Below are 22484 nucleotides of genomic sequence, written 5' to 3'. Positions count from 1 at the left end.
TTGTTACCTGAAGCCCACGGGTTTTGGGGGCACACAGGTCTGGTTCGGCATCCGTACTTGTGAAGGCAACATGTGTTTCTGTAACAGATAACCCCCAGATCTCAGTGGTTTCTTCCAGGGAAGCATCTCACTCAAGTGAAAGCCCACCAGGGGGCTTCCCCATCAGCAGGTGGCTCCGCCCCAAGGGGCGCTTTGGGAATCCAGCCTCCTTCCATCCCTGTAGCTCCTCCCTACTCAGCAGGCAGTTTGCGAGGTCCCTGGAAGGAGGGGAAAGGGCACGCACCCGCACCCGCACCCGCACCCGCACCCGGGAGACTCATGGGCGGCTACTAGCAGCCGCCCCTGCTCAGTCATACGGCCACACCTACTTGTAAGGGGTGCTGGGAAATGTAGTCTTGCAGCCCAGGAGAAGGAGACCATGAGTTTGGGGAAAGAGGCATTCACAGAGGCCTGCCTCCCACGCTGGGACCCACGGGGGGCAGGCTCACGGGCTCGCGGTGGGGCATTCACGCATGCGCACAGGAGTTCAGCCCCAGGCTCAGAAGCGGGTGGACCCAGGCACAGCCAGGGGCTCGCTTACACGCACACGTCTGTGCAGATTCCCTGACGCTCATGTGCTCAGATCCGTTGAGGTTCGTGTGCACACGATGCCCAGGTGCACAGGAACAGACTCTGAGGGGTGCGTTCCTGCACACACACACACACACACACACACACGATACGGCATCCGCTCTGACCTTGAATCCGCCTTGACGCTTGCCATTGGCTGCGCTGGTGTTTCCGAGTGGGGCGGGGCGCCATCTTCCAGGTCACTGCACGCAGTTGGGCACAGGTTGTTTTCTACTGGAACAGGTGAGTAAGGGCTGAAATCTAGCCAGCGCTCTCTGCTCACCAAGCTGCGTGTCCTGGTCCCTGGAGCAGGGCTGTGGCCTCCAGGAAGCCAGAGTACCTTTTTCTAATTGTGTAAAGAGAAGCTATTCGCCAAGTCGTGTGCGTGCAGGTCTGTGGCCACACTGAGGGGCTGCCTTTTTGCGGACCCACACGAAACGCCCTGTGGGCTAGTGGCTTTCTTGCCGTCACAGCCTGGGCAGGCACCCCGCGCTGGCGGACGGGGCCTCAGCCAGCCGATTGCTCAGTCTGTGACACCCAACCTCAGTGCTAGGTGCTCTTTTGGGAGTAGGCACGTCCTGCTGGGGTGGGAATGGGGTTCTTGGGTACATTTCCGGTCAGGAGTCGCTGTGCCCTGAAGGCAGAACGGGCTCAGCTTGCTGGTCTCCTTGGCCAGAATGGAATTCTCTCTAGTAAGTGGGACTGACAGGTCCTGGCATTCAACTTAGGAGTTGGGTGGGGGGTGGGGGGGCTTCTGTGATCCGTGCTCCTGTGAGTATTTTTCCCAAGTGCTGTAGCAGCCTGAGGCGGGGGAGGGGCGGGAAGCTGCCTAGGGTCCTTCTCAGACTCCCGGGAGCACCCCATCCCAATGTACAGCCTTGTAGAGCTGGACCCGGGATCCCAGGCACCCCAAATCTTCCTCAAACGCCCAGTGGGAAGGGAGCCCCTGGTTGGACTTTCACAGTGAGGAGTCTCTGAGGGGTCCTCCCTTCCTCCAGAGCCTGCTAACTCCTCGCCAGGACAAGCTTGCTGGACCCTGGACCAGTGAACGACCCCAGGGAAACCCAGTGCCCTATGTTACATGCGGCTTGCCTGCCACAGAGCCAGTTCGGCTTTGATCGAATGTGGGGGAAGGAAGACAGCGCGGGGTCTTGACAGCGTGTTATCTTGTGGGGACAGCAGGAGCTGTGGGGTGAGGAGACGGAGGCTGGGGTGCAGGGCCATGAGAAGGGGGCACCGAGGGGCAGTTGTGGTGGTGTGGAGGATGTCGGTGAGGGCGGGACACCCTCAGGAGACGCTGTCAAAGCCTTGGACAGAGAAGGGCCCAAGGAAAGCTCCCAGAGAAGCTGGGGATACAGGGACGGGGCTGAGACCCAGATATGGAGGCCAGGACACAGCTGGGGTTGAAGGGCAGGGGCGAGAGTCAAGGTGACCAGGCCTGGGAGGGCTCTGGAGCCTGGGAGACGCTGCACAGGGGGAACTGTACAGGCCGAACTCAGCAGTGCTGCTCTGTGTGGGTCAGGGGAGGAAGGGTGTTCAAAACCCAGTTGTTCTGGCCCGTGAGGGGCTCCCACCCCATCCCCAGATACCTAGCCTGGCCGGGCCCAGAGGAAATGCCTGGTGAGTATTCCTCCCCTTCCCTTGGTCAAAATACGATGAGCCCCCGCACCAGGCCCAGTGCTGGGTGCTAGGCCTTGAACCTTCCCTAGCAGTGAGCCCAAACCAGAGGCCTTCTTGGGAGAGGAGGTATTTGGCCGGACTCGAAGCACGAGTGAAATATTAGCAGGGGCGAGGTGTTCTGAACGGAAGGCAAAGGTCAGGAAGAGGGCCGGTGGTGTGGCCCAGCAGGGAGAGGAACTGTGCCGTGACGGGACACAGGCTGCCAGCCTCCACCTAAGAGCTGGGAGCTGGATGTGCCCTTTACCCAGGGACCAGGGTGCTGGGCCATCCATGGTGGGTCCAGGGCTCAGGAGGGGATGGGGAGATCAATTATTCATCCATAGGCAGGAGGTCCACAAGAGCCAGACCTTGGCCTCACCCTGGGCCTGGAGCCCAACGCCCTAATTTTATAGATGAGGAAGCTGAGGCCCAGAGCGTGACAGAATTTTGTCCGTGGTCACACAGTAATTAATGACAGAACAGGTCTGTGGCCTCCCAGGTTAACAAGCCAAGAGTCAAACAGATTACTGCAGGCATGGGGAGGATGAATCAGGCCTTTCCAGGCTCCTTGTGAGAACTTGACCCTTCCCTGGTCTCTGAGAGCCACAGAAAGGACTGGAGAGTCCATTTGTTCACCTTGCCTGATGCAGACACCGAGTGACCTTGGGAAGTCCTCCCCACCCCGGGCCTCAGCATCCTCTTCCATAAAAAGCTAACTTTGGACGGTCCCAGCTCCACAGAACATGCTTGTCTGCTTTGGGCTCAGTTTTTCAGTGTGGCTGAGCCCCTGGAGGGCCAGGTGCCCTGGGGCTTCACAATGTGGGGTGCAGGTGAGCCCTGGCCCCGGGGGAGATGGGAGCCTGGTGGGAGGAGCAGCCTGGGGAGCTAGGCAAGGCTACGAGTTCAATGGCAAGATCTTGGCTGTGGCAGGCTAGGGTGGCCAAGGACAGCTCTGGCAAGATCTTGGCTGTGGCAGGCTAGGGTGGCCAAGGACAGCTCTGCCAGATTTTGTCGGAGCTTGGGATCGGAAGGATCAACAGACACAGAGGCTTAGGGAGCAGGAGCAGGAGAGCAGGCTTAGGGGCAGGGAGCAGGAGAAGAGACGCCAAGATGTGGCAGTGACACATGGCCGGGCGTGGCTGCAGTGGGGCAGGCAGGGCCTGGGAGTGGAGCCCCCGGGGTGCTTCCTCTGGAGGGGATAGGGGGCTTAGGGCCCGATCTGTGAAAACCACGCCCTGCAGAGACCAGGGAGAAGCACTCAGATGGGGGCAGGGCTTGGGTGTAGGACGAGCTAGAGAGGAAATCTCCAGCCCCAACCGGGCCCAGAGGTGTCCCTCTAAGAGGAGAGAGCCCTCCCAGACCTAGACCTAGACCTAGAGCCTCCTAGACCTAGACTCCAGCTGGATCTACCCCACACCAGTGGGATGCAGTATTTGCCAGAGGGGCAGTGGGCTGATGAGGGTTGTCAAGTTGTTGACCCCCCGGGTCTGATGGGAATTGCAGTCTCTGCCCCACCCCTCCCCCGGCTCCAAGGGCTAATGGGAGTTGTAGTTCTCACCCTTTGGGGCTGATGGGAATTGCAGTTTGTGCCCAGGGTACCACAGTTAATAGACCTAAGGGAGAAAGGGAGGAGACCTAATCACCGCCCCCCAACCTTCCCGACTAGTCCCCCCCCCCACCCCGGGCCCTATATTAGCAAGTGCTTCCTTCCCAGATGGCTGTGTATGTATTTTCTTTTCTTTTTTTGCTTTCTTCTTCTTTCCGTTGTTTTATTATTGTTTTAAGAATAATAAGAGGGCCAGAGGCAGTCAAGCCCTGGTCAGGTCCTGGCGGCCCATGGGGGTTCTGGGGAGGGGGAGGGGGGAAGCCAGTGGGGGTCAGAGGTGGAGGGTGAAGAAAGAGGAAGTTGGGGAATTAGGGTTAGCGCAGGAGTCGTGTGTTCCTGTCCACCTCCCTCCCTCCCTCCGTCCCTCCTTCCCTCCCCCCCCCACCCCCCCCCCCCCCCCCCCGCTGCCTTCCCACCTCCCTGCCTCCACAGGGCTTCTCACACCCTCTCCCAGAGTCCTATGGGACAAGACCCTCCTCCAGCCTGTCCCCTCCTTGCCCCACTCTTTCTCGTGGACTTTGTCACCTCCCACCTCAGTTTTCTCTTCTTCCCATGGCCAGCCTGCAATTAACCTTCAAAGCTGCTTCCCATGACCATCCCCCCCCTCAAGTCCTCTCACCCATGTATCCATTCCTCCATAGCTGCCAGTACCTCCCTTTCCCCCAAGCCCTCCTTCCCACTGCTCCCTCCTTCCTCCCATGCTGTCACCAAGTGGTGGTAACAGTTTCCCCAAGCCAGCCTGCACCGTGCAGATCTTAGGTTTGTGTTTAACGAGGGGGAGAGGGCACAAGTGAGGGAGGCGAGAGAGCGTACAGGAGGAAGCAAGATGTCCAGAGGGAGAGAAGAGCGAGGGAGGGAGATACCAAACAGATAGACAGAAAACGTTGTACGGAAAAGTTGTTTTTTCTTATTTTTTCCGGGAGAACCCGCTTACACAGCTCTGTTTGTAATTTTTTTCTTCATGCTAAAATCACACGGCCTATTTGTTGATGTAAGTTGCCTGAATTCCGTGGTATGCTATCTTCTTTTTTAAAAAACAAAAGAAAAAAAAAAAAACAAAAGCAAAAAAAGAGAAAAATCTAGAAAAAAAAAAAAACCCTAAAAGATATTGTTGTTAGGTTTGTTTAAATGCTGCTCTTGTTATCTGTTTTTAAGCCTTAAACCAGTAGAGTTTTTTTTTTTCCGTTTCTTTTCGATTTCCTTTCCTTTCTGTTCCTTTTGGTTTCTTAAGACAAACAAAAGACCAAAACCCAGTGAGCCGCAGAGCCCGTGCGTGGGGTGCCCAGGGCATCCGAGCCGCTGCCCGCTTAAAGCGCAGCGCGCCGGCAGGCTGGCGGGCGGGCCCAGCCCGCTCTAGTCTCCGCCAAAGCCAATTGGAACCGATTTGGGTGTGTGAGGCTGTTGTTTCTCTCTCTGTGCCAGCCGCCTGCGCCCTGGGCCCTCGCTGACACCCTCTCTTCTCTCTTCTCTCTCTTGTTCTAGGAGGAGAGTTAATATTGCCCATTATCACGGAGGACTCCTTAGACCCCCCTCCCGTGGCCACCCGATCCCCCTTCGTGCCCCCACCCCCCACCTTCTATCCCTTCCTCACGGGCGTGGGCGCCACCCAAGACACCTTGCCCCCACCCGCGGCCCGCCGCCCGCCCGCCGGGGGCCCGTGCCAGGCCGAGCAGGACGACAGCGACTGCGAAGAGCCCATCGAGGCCTCGGGCTTTGCGTCCGGGGAGGTCTTTGACTCCAGCCTCCCCCCCACGGACGACGAGGACTTTTACACCACCTTTCCCCTGGTCACGGACCGCACCACCCTCCTCTCACCCCGCAAACCCGCTCCCCGGCCCCACCTCAGGACAGATGGGGCCACGGGCGCCCCCGGGGTGCTGCTGGCCCCCTCCGCCCCGGCCCCCAACCTGCCCGCGGGCAAAATGAACCACCGAGACCCGCTGCAGCCCCTGCTGGAGAACCCGCCCCTGGGGCCTGGGGCCCCCACGTCCTTCGAGCCGCGGAGGCCCCCGCCCCTGCGCCCGGGCGTGACCTCCGCCCCCGGCTTCCCCCATCTGCCCACAGCCAACCCCACGGGGCCCGGGGAGCGGGGCCCGCCCGGCGCGGTGGAGGTGATCCGGGAGTCCAGCAGCACCACGGGCATGGTGGTGGGCATCGTGGCGGCCGCGGCGCTCTGTATCCTCATCCTCCTCTACGCCATGTACAAGTACCGCAACCGCGACGAGGGCTCCTACCAGGTGGACCAGAGCCGGAACTACATCAGTAACTCGGCCCAGAGCAATGGGGCAGTGGTCAAAGAGAAGGCCCCGGCCGCTCCCAAGACGCCCAGCAAGGCCAAGAAGAACAAAGACAAGGAGTACTACGTGTGAGCCCCGGCACCGCGCCCCACTGCCAGCTGCCCCTCCCGGGACCGCCCCGGGAGGCGGGTGCGGCCCTCTCCCCGCCGGGGGCTCTGGGGACCCGCTCCCTGGCTGCCTCGGACTTCTCTCACGAAGAGGAAACGCAAAAAAAAAAAAAAAAAAAAAAAAAAAAAAAAAAAGAAAGAAAAGAAAAAGAGGGAAGAAAGAAAGAAAAAAAGAAAGAAGGAAAAAAGAAAAACAGAAAAGGAAACCCCGTGCTCGTCCCCTTCCTCCTGCCGTCGGGTGCGGCGGCACCGTCAGTCCCGGGGGCTGTCTGTCCCTCTCAGCCCTGCGCCTGCCGGGCAGGGCATGTGCTCACAGCCCTGGGTTGATTTATTTTTTTAAGGGGGGGGGTAGTTTTATTTTGGTGGGGTTGGGCGGGAAGGAAGGCTGGGGGTTTTGTAAAGTGTCCACTCCTCGTCCTGTTTAATTTCCCGCAATTTTTCTTCTGCCCTCTGTCCCTCCTGCCTTCCTTCTCCTCCCAAGCCCTCCGGCCCCCATCCCAGGCTTGCTGTGTCTCTCTGTCCCCACCCTCCCTCTCTCCACTTCTTTTCTCGTGTGTCTGGTTTCTCCCTTCCTTTCCTACCCTTGGGTTTCCAGAGTCGGTGGGAGAAGGGCGGGCGGGTGGGGCCGAGGGGCCCAGCGTGGGGGGGCGGGGCGGGGCAGTGGGAGTTGCCCCGAGCGCCCCGGCTCCGCCCACCAGGAGGAGGCGCTTGCCTGGTGCCGCCCAGGGAAGGGGCTCGGGCCGCCGAAGGCCAGTTCTGTTGTGTGCCGCCGGGCGACGTGCATTGATGGGGAAGCTGCTGGAGGATCAGGGGTGGGGGGCGGGTGGGAGGGGAAAGGCAAATGCAGATATATATTAAAGACAAATAATCTAGATACCGCGAGCAGCAGCCTGTGGCACCCGTGGGGCGCGGGCACCAGGGAAGAGAGAGAGCGAGGCATCGCCCGCTGACTGCTGGGGTCACTTCTCTGCCCACGGGCTCCCTGCTCCCCCAGTTTTTTTTCTCTCTTTGTTAACAAATGTGTCTGAGTCTTGGAAAACACCCCAACCCCGGAAATGTGTGGGAAAAGAAAACAAAAACTTTCCAAATCCAACGGTCCTGTGCAGTTTTTTTCCGGGTGGGTACCGTTGGGACATCGGTCCTGGCTCTGACCTGGGGTCTGGGCCCGAATTGCGGCCCATGAGAGCTGGTAAGTAGCCTCCAAAGATTTGGGCCGAGCATGGCTTTGGGCTCCTGGGGGGCGGCTTGTCTTTGTCTCACCCCCATGTCCCTCCTGGCCCCAGGATCCGCCCAGGTAAGCAGCTGGTCTGTGGTCTTGGCTGAGCCCACCCACCTGCGCTCTGGAGGTGATCAAATCACCAAGAGGCAAGAGCATCGTGTTGCCCCCTAGTGGCCACAACGGGCCCACGCCTCTGGGGGCTGCTGGGGTCTTGCTACAGCCCTTGGGGAAGGTGGTGGTGTTCCTGGGTGGCCAGGGCTCCAGGGGCTGAGTGCACATTTGCCCCCAGTTCCGCCCAACTCCAGGGTCTCTGCTTTTTCTGCATCTCTAGGGATTTGGAACCTAATCTCTGCCGCCCCGCCTACCCACCCCCTCCCGGGCCCCGGTCTACACTGCCCCAGTCTACGCTGCTCGCCGGCTGACTATGGGCAGCTCCTGCAGCTGTAGGTAGAAGTAGAGCTTCATCCTAGGGCGTTTGCTCCTTCATGGAGACACTGAGCAAGCCCACGGTCCCAAACACGCGGAGAGATGGGTCTGGATTTGAAACTCTTAGGTGAGGGTTAGGGGCCAGCGTCCTCAGGAGAGAGGAGGGTGGATGGTCTTCCTCTCCCAGGTGGCAGTTTGGGATCGCCATGCCGCTGGGCACGTGAGCCCTGACTCAGCCGTGCTTCTGTCACTCAGGTCTCCTCCACTTTCTGCTTGGTGGATCTTGCTCCCCTCTCTTGGTTCTGCTCTCTTGTGCCCTTGGCTCCCCATCGCCCTGGGCCACTTGAAGCTGCTCCCATCCGCAGGTGGCTCTGTTGCTGGCCAGCCCATTCTTGTGACATTTTCCAGTTCGCAAGTCTGGTCCATGTTTAGGCCTGGACATCTGGCAGGTCTTTGGGCTTGATGTCCACAGGAACCTCACCTCCTCGTCCTTCCTTCCATCCTGGGATGAAGCTTTTTTGTTTCAGGATCCTCCTTACCCTGGGGTGTGCCCCTAGGGGCCTTTGAGAGCCCTGCCCCAGAGTCCTGTCACTGGTGGGAGAGCGGGTTCTCCAGGAGCTGCTGTGGATTTCCATAGACCAGGCCTCTCCTTGCCCTCCTGAACCAGCCATCTGGGGGGAGGCATGGGCCCTGCTTCTGCCCAGCTGCTCACAGCCTAGGAGCCTGAGGTCAGCTGTAACCCCCTGTGGAAGCCTGGGGGGAGGCCCTGACTTGGGGTGGTCTGGCCAGGACATCCTGTCCCTGTGCTGGCCGTGGCCTTGCGCTCACGTCTTCCGCTACTGTTCTGTTTGCCCGAGGGATGGAAATTTATCTCAGGTTCCCCCGCCCCATCGTCACTGGCCAAAGAAAACCAATAGAGGCAGGCAGGAGTTCCTCGGTGTCAAGAAGGGAACGTTCTTCTTCCAGAAGTTTCTAGAAATTCTATTTGTCTATTCCAGAAATTCTAAATTCCTATTCCAGAATTTCTAGAAATTCATTCTTATTCTAGAAATTTCTAGAATGGCTCTGAACAGCCTGTCAGAGTAGGGGGCCAGAAAGAGGGACAGTGGAGGAGTTGGAAGGATGGGTCCCAGTCCTGCTCATTGCCATGGGGGTGTAGGACTGGGTGTTTTCTTCTCTTTGTAAGGAGACTAAGAGCTCCTTGTCACTCAAGGGGTTGGTTGTGAGTCAATCTACCATTGACTCAGTTTACCTGTCTGTAAGATATGGTCACTTCAGTCTCAGCTCCTTCGTCTGGGCATCTGATGTTGAACCTATCACCTGGGCCTGAGCTGAGGTCCTTTGGAGTCTGGCTGGCCTGGCATTGACCCTCAGGAGTGTCCAAACAGCATCTGGGGGTGACTGAAATTCCAGGAACCTCGCTCATTGACAGTTGGTTCTATCAGGGAAGTGCCAGGAGATTCCACCTGGGGAGGAGCAAGGACCGAGCTGGGGAAGAAGCTCAAGGTGGAGTCTAGCTGATCCCTTTGACCTTGAAGACCTGCCCTACCACCCAAACCCCCGGTGGAGGGAACACAAGGTCAGCCAGTCCTGGCACTCTTCTGGAAGGACATCCCTTTCCTGGAGGCGGATATGGAGCCGAAGGAGCCTGCGTTGCCCTCCCCACACACCCTCTGGGAGAGCTGCAGTCCTGGCTGGAGACAGGAGGATGGCCAAAGTGGGTCTGAAGCCACTTTCCTGTCCCCACTGCTTGAGGCCTCTACTTCCATGGGGCGAATGAGACTGTGAGACTGTTGACCACTTCCTTCCCACGCCCGGTTTCCTGGGCTCTTCCCTTGCAGGTGTCCCTGCAGCCTCGGGGGGCAGGTGCTCCCTCTGGTGAGCAGTAAATTGGGGGCTCCCAAGTGAAGACCGCTTGAGTGGAGCACCCACCTAGAAGGCAGGCCTGGGACCGCTGTGAAGGGAGACCCCTCTCCCTTTGCAGGGCACCCACTCTGCCACGGGGATGACGCTCACCCCCTGCTGCCCCAGAGGGGCCGGGTCCTGGACCCTCCCAGCTTCCAGATCCTGTTGAGTGAGGGGAGACATGTTGGAAGCAGGTCGGCCCCGGGTCCTAGAAGACCGTGACCGCCTGGAAGGGCCAGGAGCAAGGCTGCTCTGAACGTGGGCAGAGGGACAGTTCTGACCACTTGGTGAACTGGAGGACACCCTAGCGGGGAGGAGGAGCCATCTGTCACCAGTCCTGGGTTCTCTCTTCTGGAAGCTTCTGGACACCAGTGGGTCCCAAGAATGCTGAGCAATGGTAAGGAAGTAGCTGGAGCTCAGCTGGGCAGCAGGCAGACAGGATGGAAAGTTCAGGGCAGGCTGGGACAACCTTGCCTTTGGGCATCTTAACAAACGTGATCCCCACCCCTGTCCCCTTTGTCCTTGTGTGTGTGTGTGTGGGGGGGGTTCTTCACTGAGGGGTGGCCACAGGCAGAAGGCTAAAAGACACGATCCCCCCCTAAAGAGGCCCGAGGCTATGCTGACAAGACCAGGCCAGGGAGTGCTCCTGTCTCCCAGTGGTCTCGAGGCCTGAGGGCAGGCTGGGGGTGTCGTAGCCAGGGTTGGGCTCTGGAGACCGGGGCCTGACTCTTGATTCCGTCCCTCCTAGCTGCCCGTCATGGGCAATCGGTTTCTCCAAGCCTTACTTTCCCACCTGTAAAATGGGGCATCTTCCTCGAAGGGCTCGGGAAGAGATGAGATGATGCCATGAGATGGCCAGGACGATGCCTAGCCCACAACACAGGCAGGAAAGGGCAGATAGGCTGGCCTGGGAAAGGGCCAGCCCCCAGAGGAGCTCCCCAGAACTCTCCTCTGCCCCACCCCCACCTGTGGCTCTTCTCTGGAGTCAGGGAGGGGCAGTCATTTGATCCTTTATTCACTCTTTTGTCGCCTCCCCCCCAACGCCCCTCCTGCCAGGCTTTGTGTGGGGGCCGGGTCAGATCAGGGGGCAAGGGGGCCACTCCAACCCTCTGGGAACTCATAGCTGGCAGGGTGGGAGACAGGTGCGTGGCTGTGGGTAAGGGTTTCGCTATGGCCTCGGGCTGCACCCCTGGAAGGAGGCGGTTGCCCTCAGTCTGGGAGGCTGAAGAGGAGTTTGGTAGGTAGAGAAGGGGCGAGGCAGGATTGGTCCCGTGGCTGGAGTGTGCAGAGGGGTGACCGGGGGCCAGAGCTGCCCTTTGGGTACAACTGAGGAGCTGAGACTTGTGCGGAGATCTCGGGGTAGTGCGATGAGTTTGGGACGTTTTGACCTTGGATGATGGTGGCCTCCAAGCTGGGTGGGGGGGAGGGCTGCGGGGGAGGGGGGAACAGTGGACAGCTGGGGGCCGTGAGCAGCGAGGAGGGGAGCACGGGGTAGACAGGGTCCTGCCGGTCCTTGATCGTTTTCGAAGTCACAAGGGAGGGTCCGGTGGGGTGCCCGGGGCCGCCCCTGGACCCTCTGGAGATGGTGGCCTTTGTCGTCCTGCCTTCTCCGAGGGAGAGAGGGTGCTTCTCCCAATGTCCCATCGCAGAATGCCCGGGAGCTTAAAAGTGTGTGGATTTCAGGACAGTGCGCCCTGGGGGGCTGTGTGTCGCTTTCATCACTGCCCTGTTCAGACGTGAAAGACAAGAGGGGTGTGGCTCGTGCGTGCAGAGTGACCTCTGACCCCTGAACTGGGTCCCTCCTGAGGTCTCAGGAGGTACCACTGCCCTGCTCTTGGGGGCCCAGGAATGGGCACGTGCTGGGAAGCGGGGGGGGGGGGGGCAGTGACAGCCTGCCAGCCATCTAGGGGCTTTCGTGGTAGAATTTGGGGCCTGTGAGCACCCCTCCTCCCCCAGCAACGCCCATCACACCCTCGGCCCGTCCTTCTTAACAAACGACTACATTCTCCCTTCCCCTCGACGCCTCTGAAGGTGGCCCCGAGGGTGGCCCAGCCTCCGGCCCAGAGCAGGAGACAAAGTCCACACTGTCAGCCAGGAGCCCCGGCCCTTGGTCTCCCCTCTCCCAAAGATGTGCTGTTTGACTCTGGGCCAATCCCGTCCCTTTCTGTGCCTCTGCTTCTCTCTCTGCCCAGTGACGGGGTGGGGGCGGGGGGCAGGGGGGAAGCGGAGAGGGCGGGCCCCGGGCCGAGCTCACTCACTGGTTCTGCACATCTTGAACCGTGTCGGGCAGCGGCAGGCTCTGTGTCTCCGGCAGCAACAATGCAGCCAAGCCGCTCAGCACCGGCACCGCCCCGTAGACGAGCAGCGGCAGTGAGCGGCCGTGTGCACCCAGCAGCCGCACCAGAGGCCCCAGGATAGCTCCCGCGCGGGCTGCCATCTGGCCCAGGCCCACCGCTGTCATCCTGCAGCCCCGGAAACACCCGTGAGGGCCTCCCAGCCCGGCCCAGCCCCACTCTGTCCAGGGAGGCACAGTGGTTGGGGCGGGGGGCAGAATGCACCTGCTCAGCCCTGAGACCACATGGGAGGGGGATGGCGGCGGGAACATCCGGGGCTGGGGAAGGCCACCCCCACCCTGCCCTCGCAGCCCAGGGTGACCCCTTCTTCGGGCCCGGGCACAGCCTCACCTGAGCACGGTGGGGAAGAGCTCACCAGTGTAGATGGTGACGCAGGTGAAGGCGGCCCCCAGGCCCCCGAGCCCCAGCACGGCCAGGGATGAACGCAGGGCCCCCAACTCTGTGGACAGGGAAGGGGGTAGCGAGCTTGGTGGCGGGGCTCCGAGGTCAGATGGGGGCCAGACTTCTCCCTGACCTCCCAAATGTCTATGACTCCCCTCCATCTGGGTGTCCCCACAACGCACACACGCACCACATCCTAGGTGACACCGTGGTTCCGTTCGCTGCCCCCCAAACTGCTGCCCAACCCGATAACCCTGAGCCAGACCCTGGGAGTCCTCCTTGGCCCCCTGCTCCCTCCCCTCCCCCTGCATGATGCCACCCCCTCCACTCCATCCCTGTTCCTGCTGCCTGGGGCGGGCCGTCACCATCTGTCCCAGATGCCCCAGCAGCCTCCTTCCCCACCGGGCCCCTGCTCTAGACCAGCACCCTCTGAGGAGGGGGCAGGGGCCCCTGTCCCTGGCTCAGCACCCCGAGGTAGGGAAGCCTCTGGCCGCTCACCGTGGGGCACCAGCATGTTGGCCAAGACGCAGAGCCCCGCCAGCACCAGGGACGCCACCTGAGTGGACCTGCGGCCCAGGCGGTTCAGCAGCACCAGGGTGCCGATCTTGGCCGGGATGTCCACGACCCCAATGAGGACCTGGAGCAGGAAGATGTCGCTGCCGAGGGCCTGCAGGTCTAGGGCCAGGCCGTAGAAGGTGAAGCCGAAGGCGAACCTGCAGGCGGGGCGGGGCGGGTGGGGTCAGGCTGGGGTGGGGGCTGCCCCTTTGCTGGTCGGTCCTCAGACCCGCCTCCAGCCTCCCCCTGCAGGCTCTGCGTAGTGGAGGGCTGGTCTCTGTGCGCCACCTGGCCCCAGGCCTCCCCCCTCCCCCGGTGCCACCCCTCGGTAGGTTTGGCCAATGGGAGCCGCTGGTGAGGGGCTGGAGGTGCAGGGGGTGGGGTGGGGGAGAGGCCAGGGTTTGCCTTCCTCCCTCCCTCTGGGTGTCCTGTGTCCTGTCCTGTGTCCTTGCTGGGTGAGACTGGCTCCCCGGGCTCTGAAAATACTGGGGTGGGTGTGCCTTCTCGCCTCGCTTATTCTCGAACGGTCTCCTCGGCCTGCTGGGCAGCTCAGCTCTCCCAGCGCCTTTGCTGTGAATCTTCCTCCTTAGGGGTCTCTGCCATCCCCTCTCCCTGGCCTGACCCCACCTGGCCTTGGCTGCTTCCTTTGGGAGCCTGACTGCTAGCAGGGGAGTGGGGGGGGGGGCGGTGGGGAATGGAATGCTTCAGGCCTGGTCCTGGAGGCGGGAGCAAGAGGAGAGTCCGTAGAGGTCCCCTGCCTGGATGCCAGTCAGGGCCTGACCCCAGGTTCCCGGCTGCCCAAGGCAGGCCCGAGGCAGAGGCTGGGGCCCCGGGGGGGTGAAGGGGCCTCTACCAGCACAGAGTGGAGACACAGGTCCGGAGGCCCAGTCCGGGTGTGCAAAGCAGGGCAGCCGGGCTGGCAGGAGCCTGGCTCGCACTCAGCTCCTCCCGCATGGCTGACAGCAAGGCCTGCAGGGACGGGGTGGGGCGGGGCGGGAGGGGAGTCACTGTCAGCATTGGGAGCACCGGGCAGGTCCTCCTCCTTGAGACCCTCACCCTCCCAGGGGCCTGTGCAGGGGCAGGGAGAGGGTCTGAGGGCTGAGCCCTGGGGGAGCGCCCCGCCCTGCCCCGCCCCGCCTCACCTCTGCAGTCAGTGTGTCCTCCACTGCCCTCTTCCCGTTGATGGCAGCCACCTTCTGTAGCTCCCGCAGGCCCTGCTCCAGCTTGCCCTTGATGAGGAGCCATCGGGCAGACTCCGCCAGCCACCTGCAGGGGGTCAAGGGCGGAGGGTGGGTGGGTGCGGCCTGTGGCCCCAGGCTGCGTGAGCCTTACTGCCCTTCTGTCTCCCTCTGCCCAGGGGGGTGGCCTCACTGGTGCCCATAGGCCCCAGGCTCAGGGACGCCACACCACCTGACGCCCTCCTTCCCCCGCAGGCCACCTTTTCTGCCTTTTTCCTTCTCTTCCTCAGACTGGGGTTGGGAGTCCATATCCTCCCCTTCCGGCCTCCCTCCCGACCCTGTGGCCCTTCCCTGGCACCCCCCGGGAAGCAGGCCTGGGTGAGCCTGTGTGCAGTGAGGACCGTAGTCTTGCAAGCCCGCCACAAGCCGCAAGCCCACTGGGGTCCCCCACCTCTCCCCAGGGAGGCCAGGCACCTGCCCGATGTCACATCCGTGGCCTTCCTGTTCACCCCCGAGGCTGCGCCTTCCTGCCCGAGCTGGCTCCTCCCCAGCTTCCCACCCAAGCGGGGGCTCAGGCCTGGGGCAGGGTCTTTGGTCGTGGCATCGCCAGCCCCCTCCACCTGCACCCAGGCAGCCACCAATTCCTGTCACCACCAGCCGCTTGCACCTGACCCGCCCCTGCCCTTGTCTCGCCTGTGGCCCGGTCGCCCACGTCAGGACAACACTTGCTGTCTCCTGGATGCCAGCTGGCCCCACGCATCCCGGCTCCACACCCCGATGCCAGGGCCCAGCTCCTAACCCTAACCTTGCCCCCACACCCCTCGACGTCGGCCCAGATCCCTTGCGCTGGCCCAGCCCACCGAGGCCCCTGCCACGCCCACCATTCCACCCTGGCTCCTGGCTCCAGGCCTCTGCTCAGGCAGGCCCCCCAGCCAGGCACGCTTTCCCCTGGGAGCAGCAGCCAGGCGTGGGGTCACCTGCTCCACATGCATGGGGCCCGAAGGTCCTCCCGGGTTAGAACAGGGGAGAGAAGGGGGGCTCGAGGCATACTTTTGAGGTAGAGTTGACAAGATCCAGTGACCTGCTGGACTTAGGGTGGGGCGGGGAGGTCAGTGAGGGACAGGGAGGTGATGTGGTGTCTCTAACCCTGGGACCCGGCGGATGGGGGCTGCTATCCCCCCCACCCTTGCTGGGGAAGCCTTGGGAAAGAGCAGGTGTGAGAAGATGTTCACGTTTGTGAATCCGAGACATCAGTCATGGCGATGTCACACGGAGGGTTGGAAACGGGAGGCTGGAGTCTGGGGAGGGGCAGGTCTGGAGAGGGGATTCGGGGTTTGCAGCATGTGGCACAGGGGACACAGGTTAGGTCGCCCGGGAGAGGGCACCCCTCCTCCGATTCAGGGGCCAAGAACAGTGGGAGCAGAGCCCGGGCGCCAGGGCCGTCGTGGGTGAAGCCTGGTGGTCGGGTGGGTTCGAGGAGACGGGGAAGGGGGTGGGGCCGGCACAGGCAGACAACCTGTCATGGATAGAAATGGGTTTTGAAGCGAAGCAGAGAAGCTGGTGGGAGTTCGCGGGCCATGGGCTCCCGCCCTCAGATGGTCCCCCTCTTATTTGTCAAGCCATCACGTGTGGGGTGTCTTGCCAGCTCCCCGCGGGGCAGTGCTCCTGTTTCACTGTCGTCAGCCCCGCATCAGCCAGTGCCCTGTCCCTGGTGGGCACCCGGTAGCTGTTTGCTGAAGTCATGACGTGGTGGGTGACGCACGATTGTGGGCACGTGCACGGCACCTGGGTGGGCACGTCTGTCAGGAAAAGTGAGGCTCTACCCCGTGAGCCAGCGTCAGCCTCAGAGAGCCAGGAAGGGGGCCCCGGAATCTGCATCGTTGACCCTTGCCCTCTACCCTCCAGCCTCCGCTCCGTTGGTCCCGGGGGTCAAATGGCCATCCCGGAAAGCCACCCGTCAGCTGGAATGGCTTCCTCTCAGAGCCAGTGCAGGAAGCGTGACTGTCTCCTGCTCTGCAGAGTGACTGCAAATTAGCTGCTCAGGGCTCCATTCTAAGAGCGTTTCTGCTCCAATCAGTGGGGCTTGGAGAGATCTGTGAAGTCAGCCCTCCTCCCGGTGCCAGTGCCCCGTCCTCCCCTGGGCGTCTGCTGGACTTCTTTCTGCAGGGGCCACGATGGCCAACCAAAAACCCAGAGTTGCTGGGTCTGTGTGTGAATGAGCCGGGCTCAGCCCTGTCCCAAAGGACATCCATTCATCCACTTACCCCTCCAGCCACCTGTTCAGCTCAGCTCAGCTCAGCTCATTTCTTGCCCACCACCTATTATCTATTGCCTATTACCTGTTATCTATTATCTATCTACCTAGATTATCCATCCATCCATCCATGTATCCATCCATTATATCTATCGTATCTATCATCTATCTATTTATGTATCATCTATCTATATCATCCATCCATCCATCCATCGGTCCATCCATCCATCCATTATATCTATCATATCTATCTATTTATCATCTATCTATATCATCTATCCATCCATCCATTCATCCATCGATCGATCCATACATCCATCCATTATATGTATCATATCTATTTATCATCTATCTATATCATCTATCCATCCATCCATCCATCCATCCATCGATCCATCCATCCATCCATTCATCCATTATATCTATCATATCTATCATCTATCTATCTATCTATCTATCTATCTATCATCTATCTATATTATCCATCCATCCATCCATCCATCCATCCATCGATCTATCTATCCATCCATCCATTCATCCATCCATCCATCCATCCATTATATCTATCATATCTATCTATCTATCTGTCTATCTATATCATCTATCCATCCATCCATCCATCCATCTATCATATCTATCATCTATCTATCTATCTATCTATATCATCTATCCATCCATCCATCCATCCATTATATCTATCATATCTATCTATCTATCTATCTATTTATCATCTATCTATATCATCTATCCATCCATCGATCCATCCATCCATCCATCCATCCATTCATCCATTATATCTATCATATCTATCATCTATCTATCTATCTATCTATCTATCTATCATCTATCTATATTATCCATCCATCCATCCATCCATCCATCCATCGATCTATCTATCCATCCATCCATTCATCCATCCATCCATCCATCCATTATATCTATCATATCTATCTATCTATCTATCTATCTATATCATCTATCCATCCATCCATCCATCCATTATATCTATCATATCTATCTATCTATCTATCTATCTATCTATCTATCTATTTATCATCTATCTATATCATCTATCCATCCATCCATCCATCCATCCATTGATCCATCCATCCATCCATTATATCTATCATATCTATCACCTATCTATCTATCTATCTATCTATCTATCTATCTATATCATCTATCCATCCATCCACCCATCCATCCATCCATCCATCCATGGATCCATCCATCCATCCATTATATCTATCATATGTATCTATCTATCTATCTATCTATCATCTATCTATATCATCTATCCATCCATCCATCCATCCATCCATCCATCCATTATATCTATCATATCTATCATCTATCTATCTATCTATCTATCTATATCATCTATCCATCCATCCATCCATCCATCCATCCATTATATCTATCATATCTATCTATCTATCTATCTATCTATCTATCTATCTATCTATTTATCATCTATCTATATCATCTATCCATCCATCCACCCATCCATCCATCCATCCATCCATCCATCGATCCATCCATCCATCCATTATATCTATCATATCTATCTATCTATCTATCTATCTATCTACCATCTATCTATATCATCTATCCATCCACCCATCCATCCATCCATCCATCCATCCATTATATCTATCATATCTATCTATCTATCTATCTATCTACCATCTATCTATATCATCTATCCATCCATCCACCCATCCATCCATCCATCCATCCATCCATCCATCTATCCAGATATCCATCCAACAGATATTTCCCATACACCTACTATGTCCCAGGAGTTTGGCAAGAGCCATGCCTGATTTATTTCAGGGCAGCACAGACACTTCCTAACTTCTCTAATATGTCAGCCCTGTGTGGGGGGCTGGGGGTCCCCTCCGACCACTGGGTCTTGGTCCCTGCTTTTTAGTAAAATGTCAGTACATAAGGCTGACTGGGGCCGTGTCCTAGGAGCGGTGTGTGTGTGTGTGTGTGTGTGTGTGTTGTATTTGTGTCTCACCCCTCAGCCTGGCCTAGTGCCTCGGCTCAGAAAATGTGCCCAGAGGCACACATGCCAAGGCAAGCAAGGAGTCAAGAGGGAAAAGGCCTAGAGATGATGGGAAGGAAGAGGGGAGGGGGGAGGATGAGTGCAGGGGGAGGAGGCACCGGGAGGAACAAGGAAGGGAGAAGCGTCTCCGGCCCTGGAGCCCCAGTCCGGGGTGGGTGAGCACCGTGGACCTGTGGCCGCCAGCTGTGCCGGGCCCGTGGCTCCCCTCTGGCTGGGCTCCCTTGGCCTCCTGCGCCCCTGGTCCCTGCCCCCAGGGTGGAGGGTAGGCAGGGACTTCTCTGAGGACAGGGGACGGCACCCACCAGGAATACACAAAGCAGAGGAAGAAGGGGGCGGAGACCACCAGCTGCAGCAGGGCCCAGTCACGCACACCGTAGGCCACTGTGGCCATCAGGACCTGGCCGAAGCTGAAGCCCAGGGAGTTCAAAGTCATCACCAAGGCTCGGGCACGCGTGGACGTCCACTCCATCACTGCAAGGAGACCTCAAGGGTCAGCCTGGGAGCCCACACGAGCCTCCCTCGCCTGGCCCGGGTCAGGTGACCTACGGAGAGTACAAGTGTTCATCATGACGCCCGCCACGGCCAAGGCCACCAGGAAGCGAAACAGACAGTACACCGGGAAGGTGGGGGCGAAGGCGGCCGCCGTGCCCGACACGGCCATCTGAAGGTAGTTCCAGGTCAGCACCAGCCTGCGCCCAAACCTGCGGGCACACAAACGGGCAGGCGGTGGCCGGGTCCACGGGGCGCCACGGCACCGGCCACGGGGGTCTGAGCAGAGGTCACGGTGACTCTTGGGTCCAGACCTGAGTTATCCCCGCCCCCCATGAAAGGCTTGTAGGCCCAGGTGGCGGCCCCGGGCAGAGAATGAGCTCCCCGTCAGCAGGAGCGCTCGACAACAGCTTTTAGCGGTTTTAGGCAGATTTTAGCAGTAAGTGTTTGGTAGGAGTGACGATCCTCTACAACCCCAGAAACAAAGGCCTAGAGCGGGTACAGGGCTTCCTCAGTGGCAGAGCCAGAAGGCGTCAGGGGAGAGACACATGGAGATGGGAGCACAGAGGCGTGAGGGAAAAGGGGGCTTCTAGAACTGGGCGGGGGGGGGGTACTCACCTGTCGGAGACTTGGCCAAACACCGCCGCTCCCACCAGGATCCCCGACAGGTAGATGGACTGGGCCATGGGCTTCAGGGCGTGGGAGTCGCACACAAGGTCCCACTGGCGGGAGAGGAGTGGGGAGCTGAGCCCAGACAAGCAGGGGTGGAGGCGTAGGATGGGAAGGCCTGAGGGAACCAGGCGTGGGTGGATGGCCCGGTGACCTCTAGGGTGGTGGGGCAGGGCTAAGCCTCCCCACATCACCCTCTGGTCCAGGGTCAAGTTCTCTCTGGCCTCATCTCTCCCCTGCCTCACCCGGTTTGCAACGCCAGCCGGAGTTGGCGTCACCTCCCGATTCCCCCGGGGCCGCTCCCTTCTGCAGAGAGAGGCCCCTTCCCCTGGCCGGGGTGGGGGGCTCCTCCCACTCGCCCGCGTTTGCCTGATGCCTCCCCCCGGGGTCTGAGAACTGGGGTCACGGTGGAGGGAGCTGCCTGTGTCACAGCTAATCAGGGGGCAGCGGGGCTGGCCTGGCGGTCACGGGCAGCACCCACTCTTCCAGGAGCCAGGGGCCAGTGTCTGTCTGTAGGCTGAGTCCTGCCGCCCACTCCCCTGTAGGGCAGGTGCTGGAGGAGGGCACCGGTGGCGAGTGAGGAGGCTTGCAGAGGGCAGGTCCCTCCCAGGACTGGGCCGTGCTGAGCCCAGTCAAGTGTGAGCTCTGCCCTTGACCTCTAAAGTGCCAGGACTTGGGGAGGGTGTCAGGGGAGGCCCTTACCTTGGCCACGATGGTGGACGTGAAGGTGCTGCGGTCGTAGACCCAGCCGTCCACGCACGGCTCCGTGGCGGCCTCACTCCAGTTGGTGGCCGTGCCGTTGGGGTCCAGGAGCTGCCACTGGGGTTGGCGGAAGCGGCGACACCGGTGGGGCTCGTGGTTGGGGCCCGGGGGGATGGAGACGGTCAGGAGGTCCTTGGGGCCCAGGGCCCCGGGGACACCGGCCTGGGCGGTGCTGTTGTCCAGGAGGGGCACCCAGCAGCGGTGGCTGGGCACGGCGGCCGAGAAGTTCTCCATCATGCTCTGAGTGGTGAGCCACATGATAGGGACCACCAGAGCCACCATCTGGAGAACCTGGAACCTGCCCAGGCCACCCACTTGGTCCAGGAGCTCAGAAAACGCCATGGAGCCCGCCGAGGGGGCCCAAGGGAGGTGCCCACTTCACAGAAGCTGGCCCAGGGCAAAGGGGCCAAGGCCGGCGACCTGCTTCCCCCACAGCAGCACCTGCTTCGTCAGCCGAGAAGCCTGGAGCATGGCAGTGGCCTCCGGCTTCGCTGCCCCTGGGCCAGGACTCTCCGGGCGCCCGCCCAGCAAATGTCACTCAGGGTGCCTCCGACTCGGACCAGGGGTTGCTAGGTGTGACCCCTGAGCCACCAGCATCCTTCCGGAGACGTAGCTGGCCCTGGACCTCCAGGAGGAGCTGAATAAAGGAAGTGGGGAAAGTGGAGACCGAAGTCACCCAGACTGGAATAAAACACTGACCAGGTGACCCTTACGGAATAGGCGTTAAGGCTTGGTCGAAGATTAACCCAACTGTGACGTAGGCTGCTGCCTGCCCTCCACACCCCTGCCTGGGACAGGCAGGAGCTGGAGGGACATCCTGTGGGCTGCTGGGACCTGTGTGTGTCCCAAGTTATGGGCAGCCATCTGAACCCACACCTCCCATCCTGTGTGGCCCAGCACCCCCCGTCATCTGCTGCCATTGATGCCCCCAAGCTTCTTCTGCTGTCACCCTCTCCGAGCCCTTGCAAGGTCTCCCCAGTGTCACCAGACACGTGTGCATGATGTGTGGGAACAATGACAGTGACCTAACCGTTTCTTCTGTGCTTTGGGGCACGAGGCCACCCATTTTAGGGGTAACTCCCTCCCCATTGCCTTTTGTCTTGCCCACTCTCCCCCTGCCCAGTCACTGACCTCTGTGCCCCCCACCCCGAGCATGCCCTGTGCCAGCTCCGCGGGCTCCTAGCCTTGCTCCCGTCCTGGCTGGTGCTCCCAGCCTGGAATGCCACATCCTGAACGTACCACAAGGGCCTTCTCCTCCAGGCAGCTCTGCTTGCTTATTCTTGCCTCCCTCCTGGGAGTTAGTAGTGGAGCCCCATCTTCGCTCTGGCCTGCACCCTTTCATTATTGTCCAACTGGTCTCATTTCCAGCCAGTTGCTGGAGGCCAGGAACCCTTCTTTGGAGCATCTTTGGGACCAGCACGGGTTTGGACAGCTAATGCAGCCTCCGTAAAGACTTGCTCCCGCTGGTTTTAAAGGCAGCTTCTCAGGGGCGCCCGGGTGGCTCAGCCGGTGAAGCGTCCCGACTTCGGCTCAGGTCATGATCTCACAGTTGGTGAGTTCGAGCCCCGCGTCGGGCTCTGTGCTGACAGCTCGGTGCCTGGAGCCTGCCTCGGATTCCATGTCTCCTTCTCTCTCTGCCCCTCTCCCGCTCATACTCTGTCTCTCTCTCCCTCTCTCTCTCTCAAAAATACATAAACATTAAAAAAAAAGCAGCTTCTGTTTCTTTTGATTATAAAATTAATGTACATGCCTTTCAAAAGTTTCAGAACGTATTGACAGGTGCGAAGAAAGCAAAGATCCCTCCTAAACTCACCAACTGGTGATCACCACTGTTGATACTTGGTGCAAATCCTTCTAGAGTCTTGTATTTTGTGCCGCCTCCTCTGTTCAGATATCTCCTTCCTCCTCCACCCTCTCGCAAAAGATGCCCCTTCTCCTTATTT

The 22484-nt window shown here is 59.5% G+C and overlaps 2 protein-coding genes across 4 annotated transcripts in view; one reads left to right on the top strand and one right to left on the bottom strand.

Annotated features, from left to right (window-relative positions):
* Window positions 1-6372, top strand: part of NRXN2 (neurexin 2) — a 79753-nt gene extending 73381 nt beyond the window's left edge. Inside the window, exon 19 of the mRNA XM_042958364.1 lies at window positions 5357-6372. Within this exon, the coding sequence (XP_042814298.1) occupies window positions 5357-6243 (887 nt within the window). The 3' untranslated portion in view covers window positions 6244-6372. The remainder of the gene's footprint in view (window positions 1-5356) is intronic.
* Window positions 6373-11282: 4910 nt separating this feature from the next.
* SLC22A12 (solute carrier family 22 member 12) lies at window positions 11283-20883 on the bottom strand. Of its 3 annotated transcripts, none has more exons than XM_042959083.1 (10): window positions 20482-20883; window positions 19729-19832; window positions 19168-19322; window positions 18924-19092; window positions 14261-14384; window positions 13972-14087; window positions 13062-13276; window positions 12513-12621; window positions 12087-12290; window positions 11283-11554 (listed from the first exon to the last, which is right to left on the bottom strand). In XM_042959083.1, exons 1-10 carry the CDS (start codon window positions 20881-20883, stop codon window positions 11491-11493), a joined length of 1662 nt encoding a protein of 553 aa, XP_042815017.1. In that variant the 3' UTR covers window positions 11283-11490. The 3 variants fall into 3 exon arrangements, with proteins under 3 accessions (XP_042815017.1, XP_042815018.1, XP_042815019.1); XM_042959084.1 differs by having other exon boundaries at window positions 19270-19322; XM_042959085.1 differs by lacking the exons at window positions 18924-19092; window positions 19168-19322.
* Between the last annotated feature and the right edge of the window lie 1601 nt (window positions 20884-22484).

This window comes from Panthera tigris, chromosome D1, assembly GCF_018350195.1.
Source record: "Panthera tigris isolate Pti1 chromosome D1, P.tigris_Pti1_mat1.1, whole genome shotgun sequence".
Lineage (NCBI taxonomy): Eukaryota > Metazoa > Chordata > Mammalia > Carnivora > Felidae > Panthera > Panthera tigris.
This window is presented reverse-complemented; position numbering and strand designations above follow the sequence as displayed.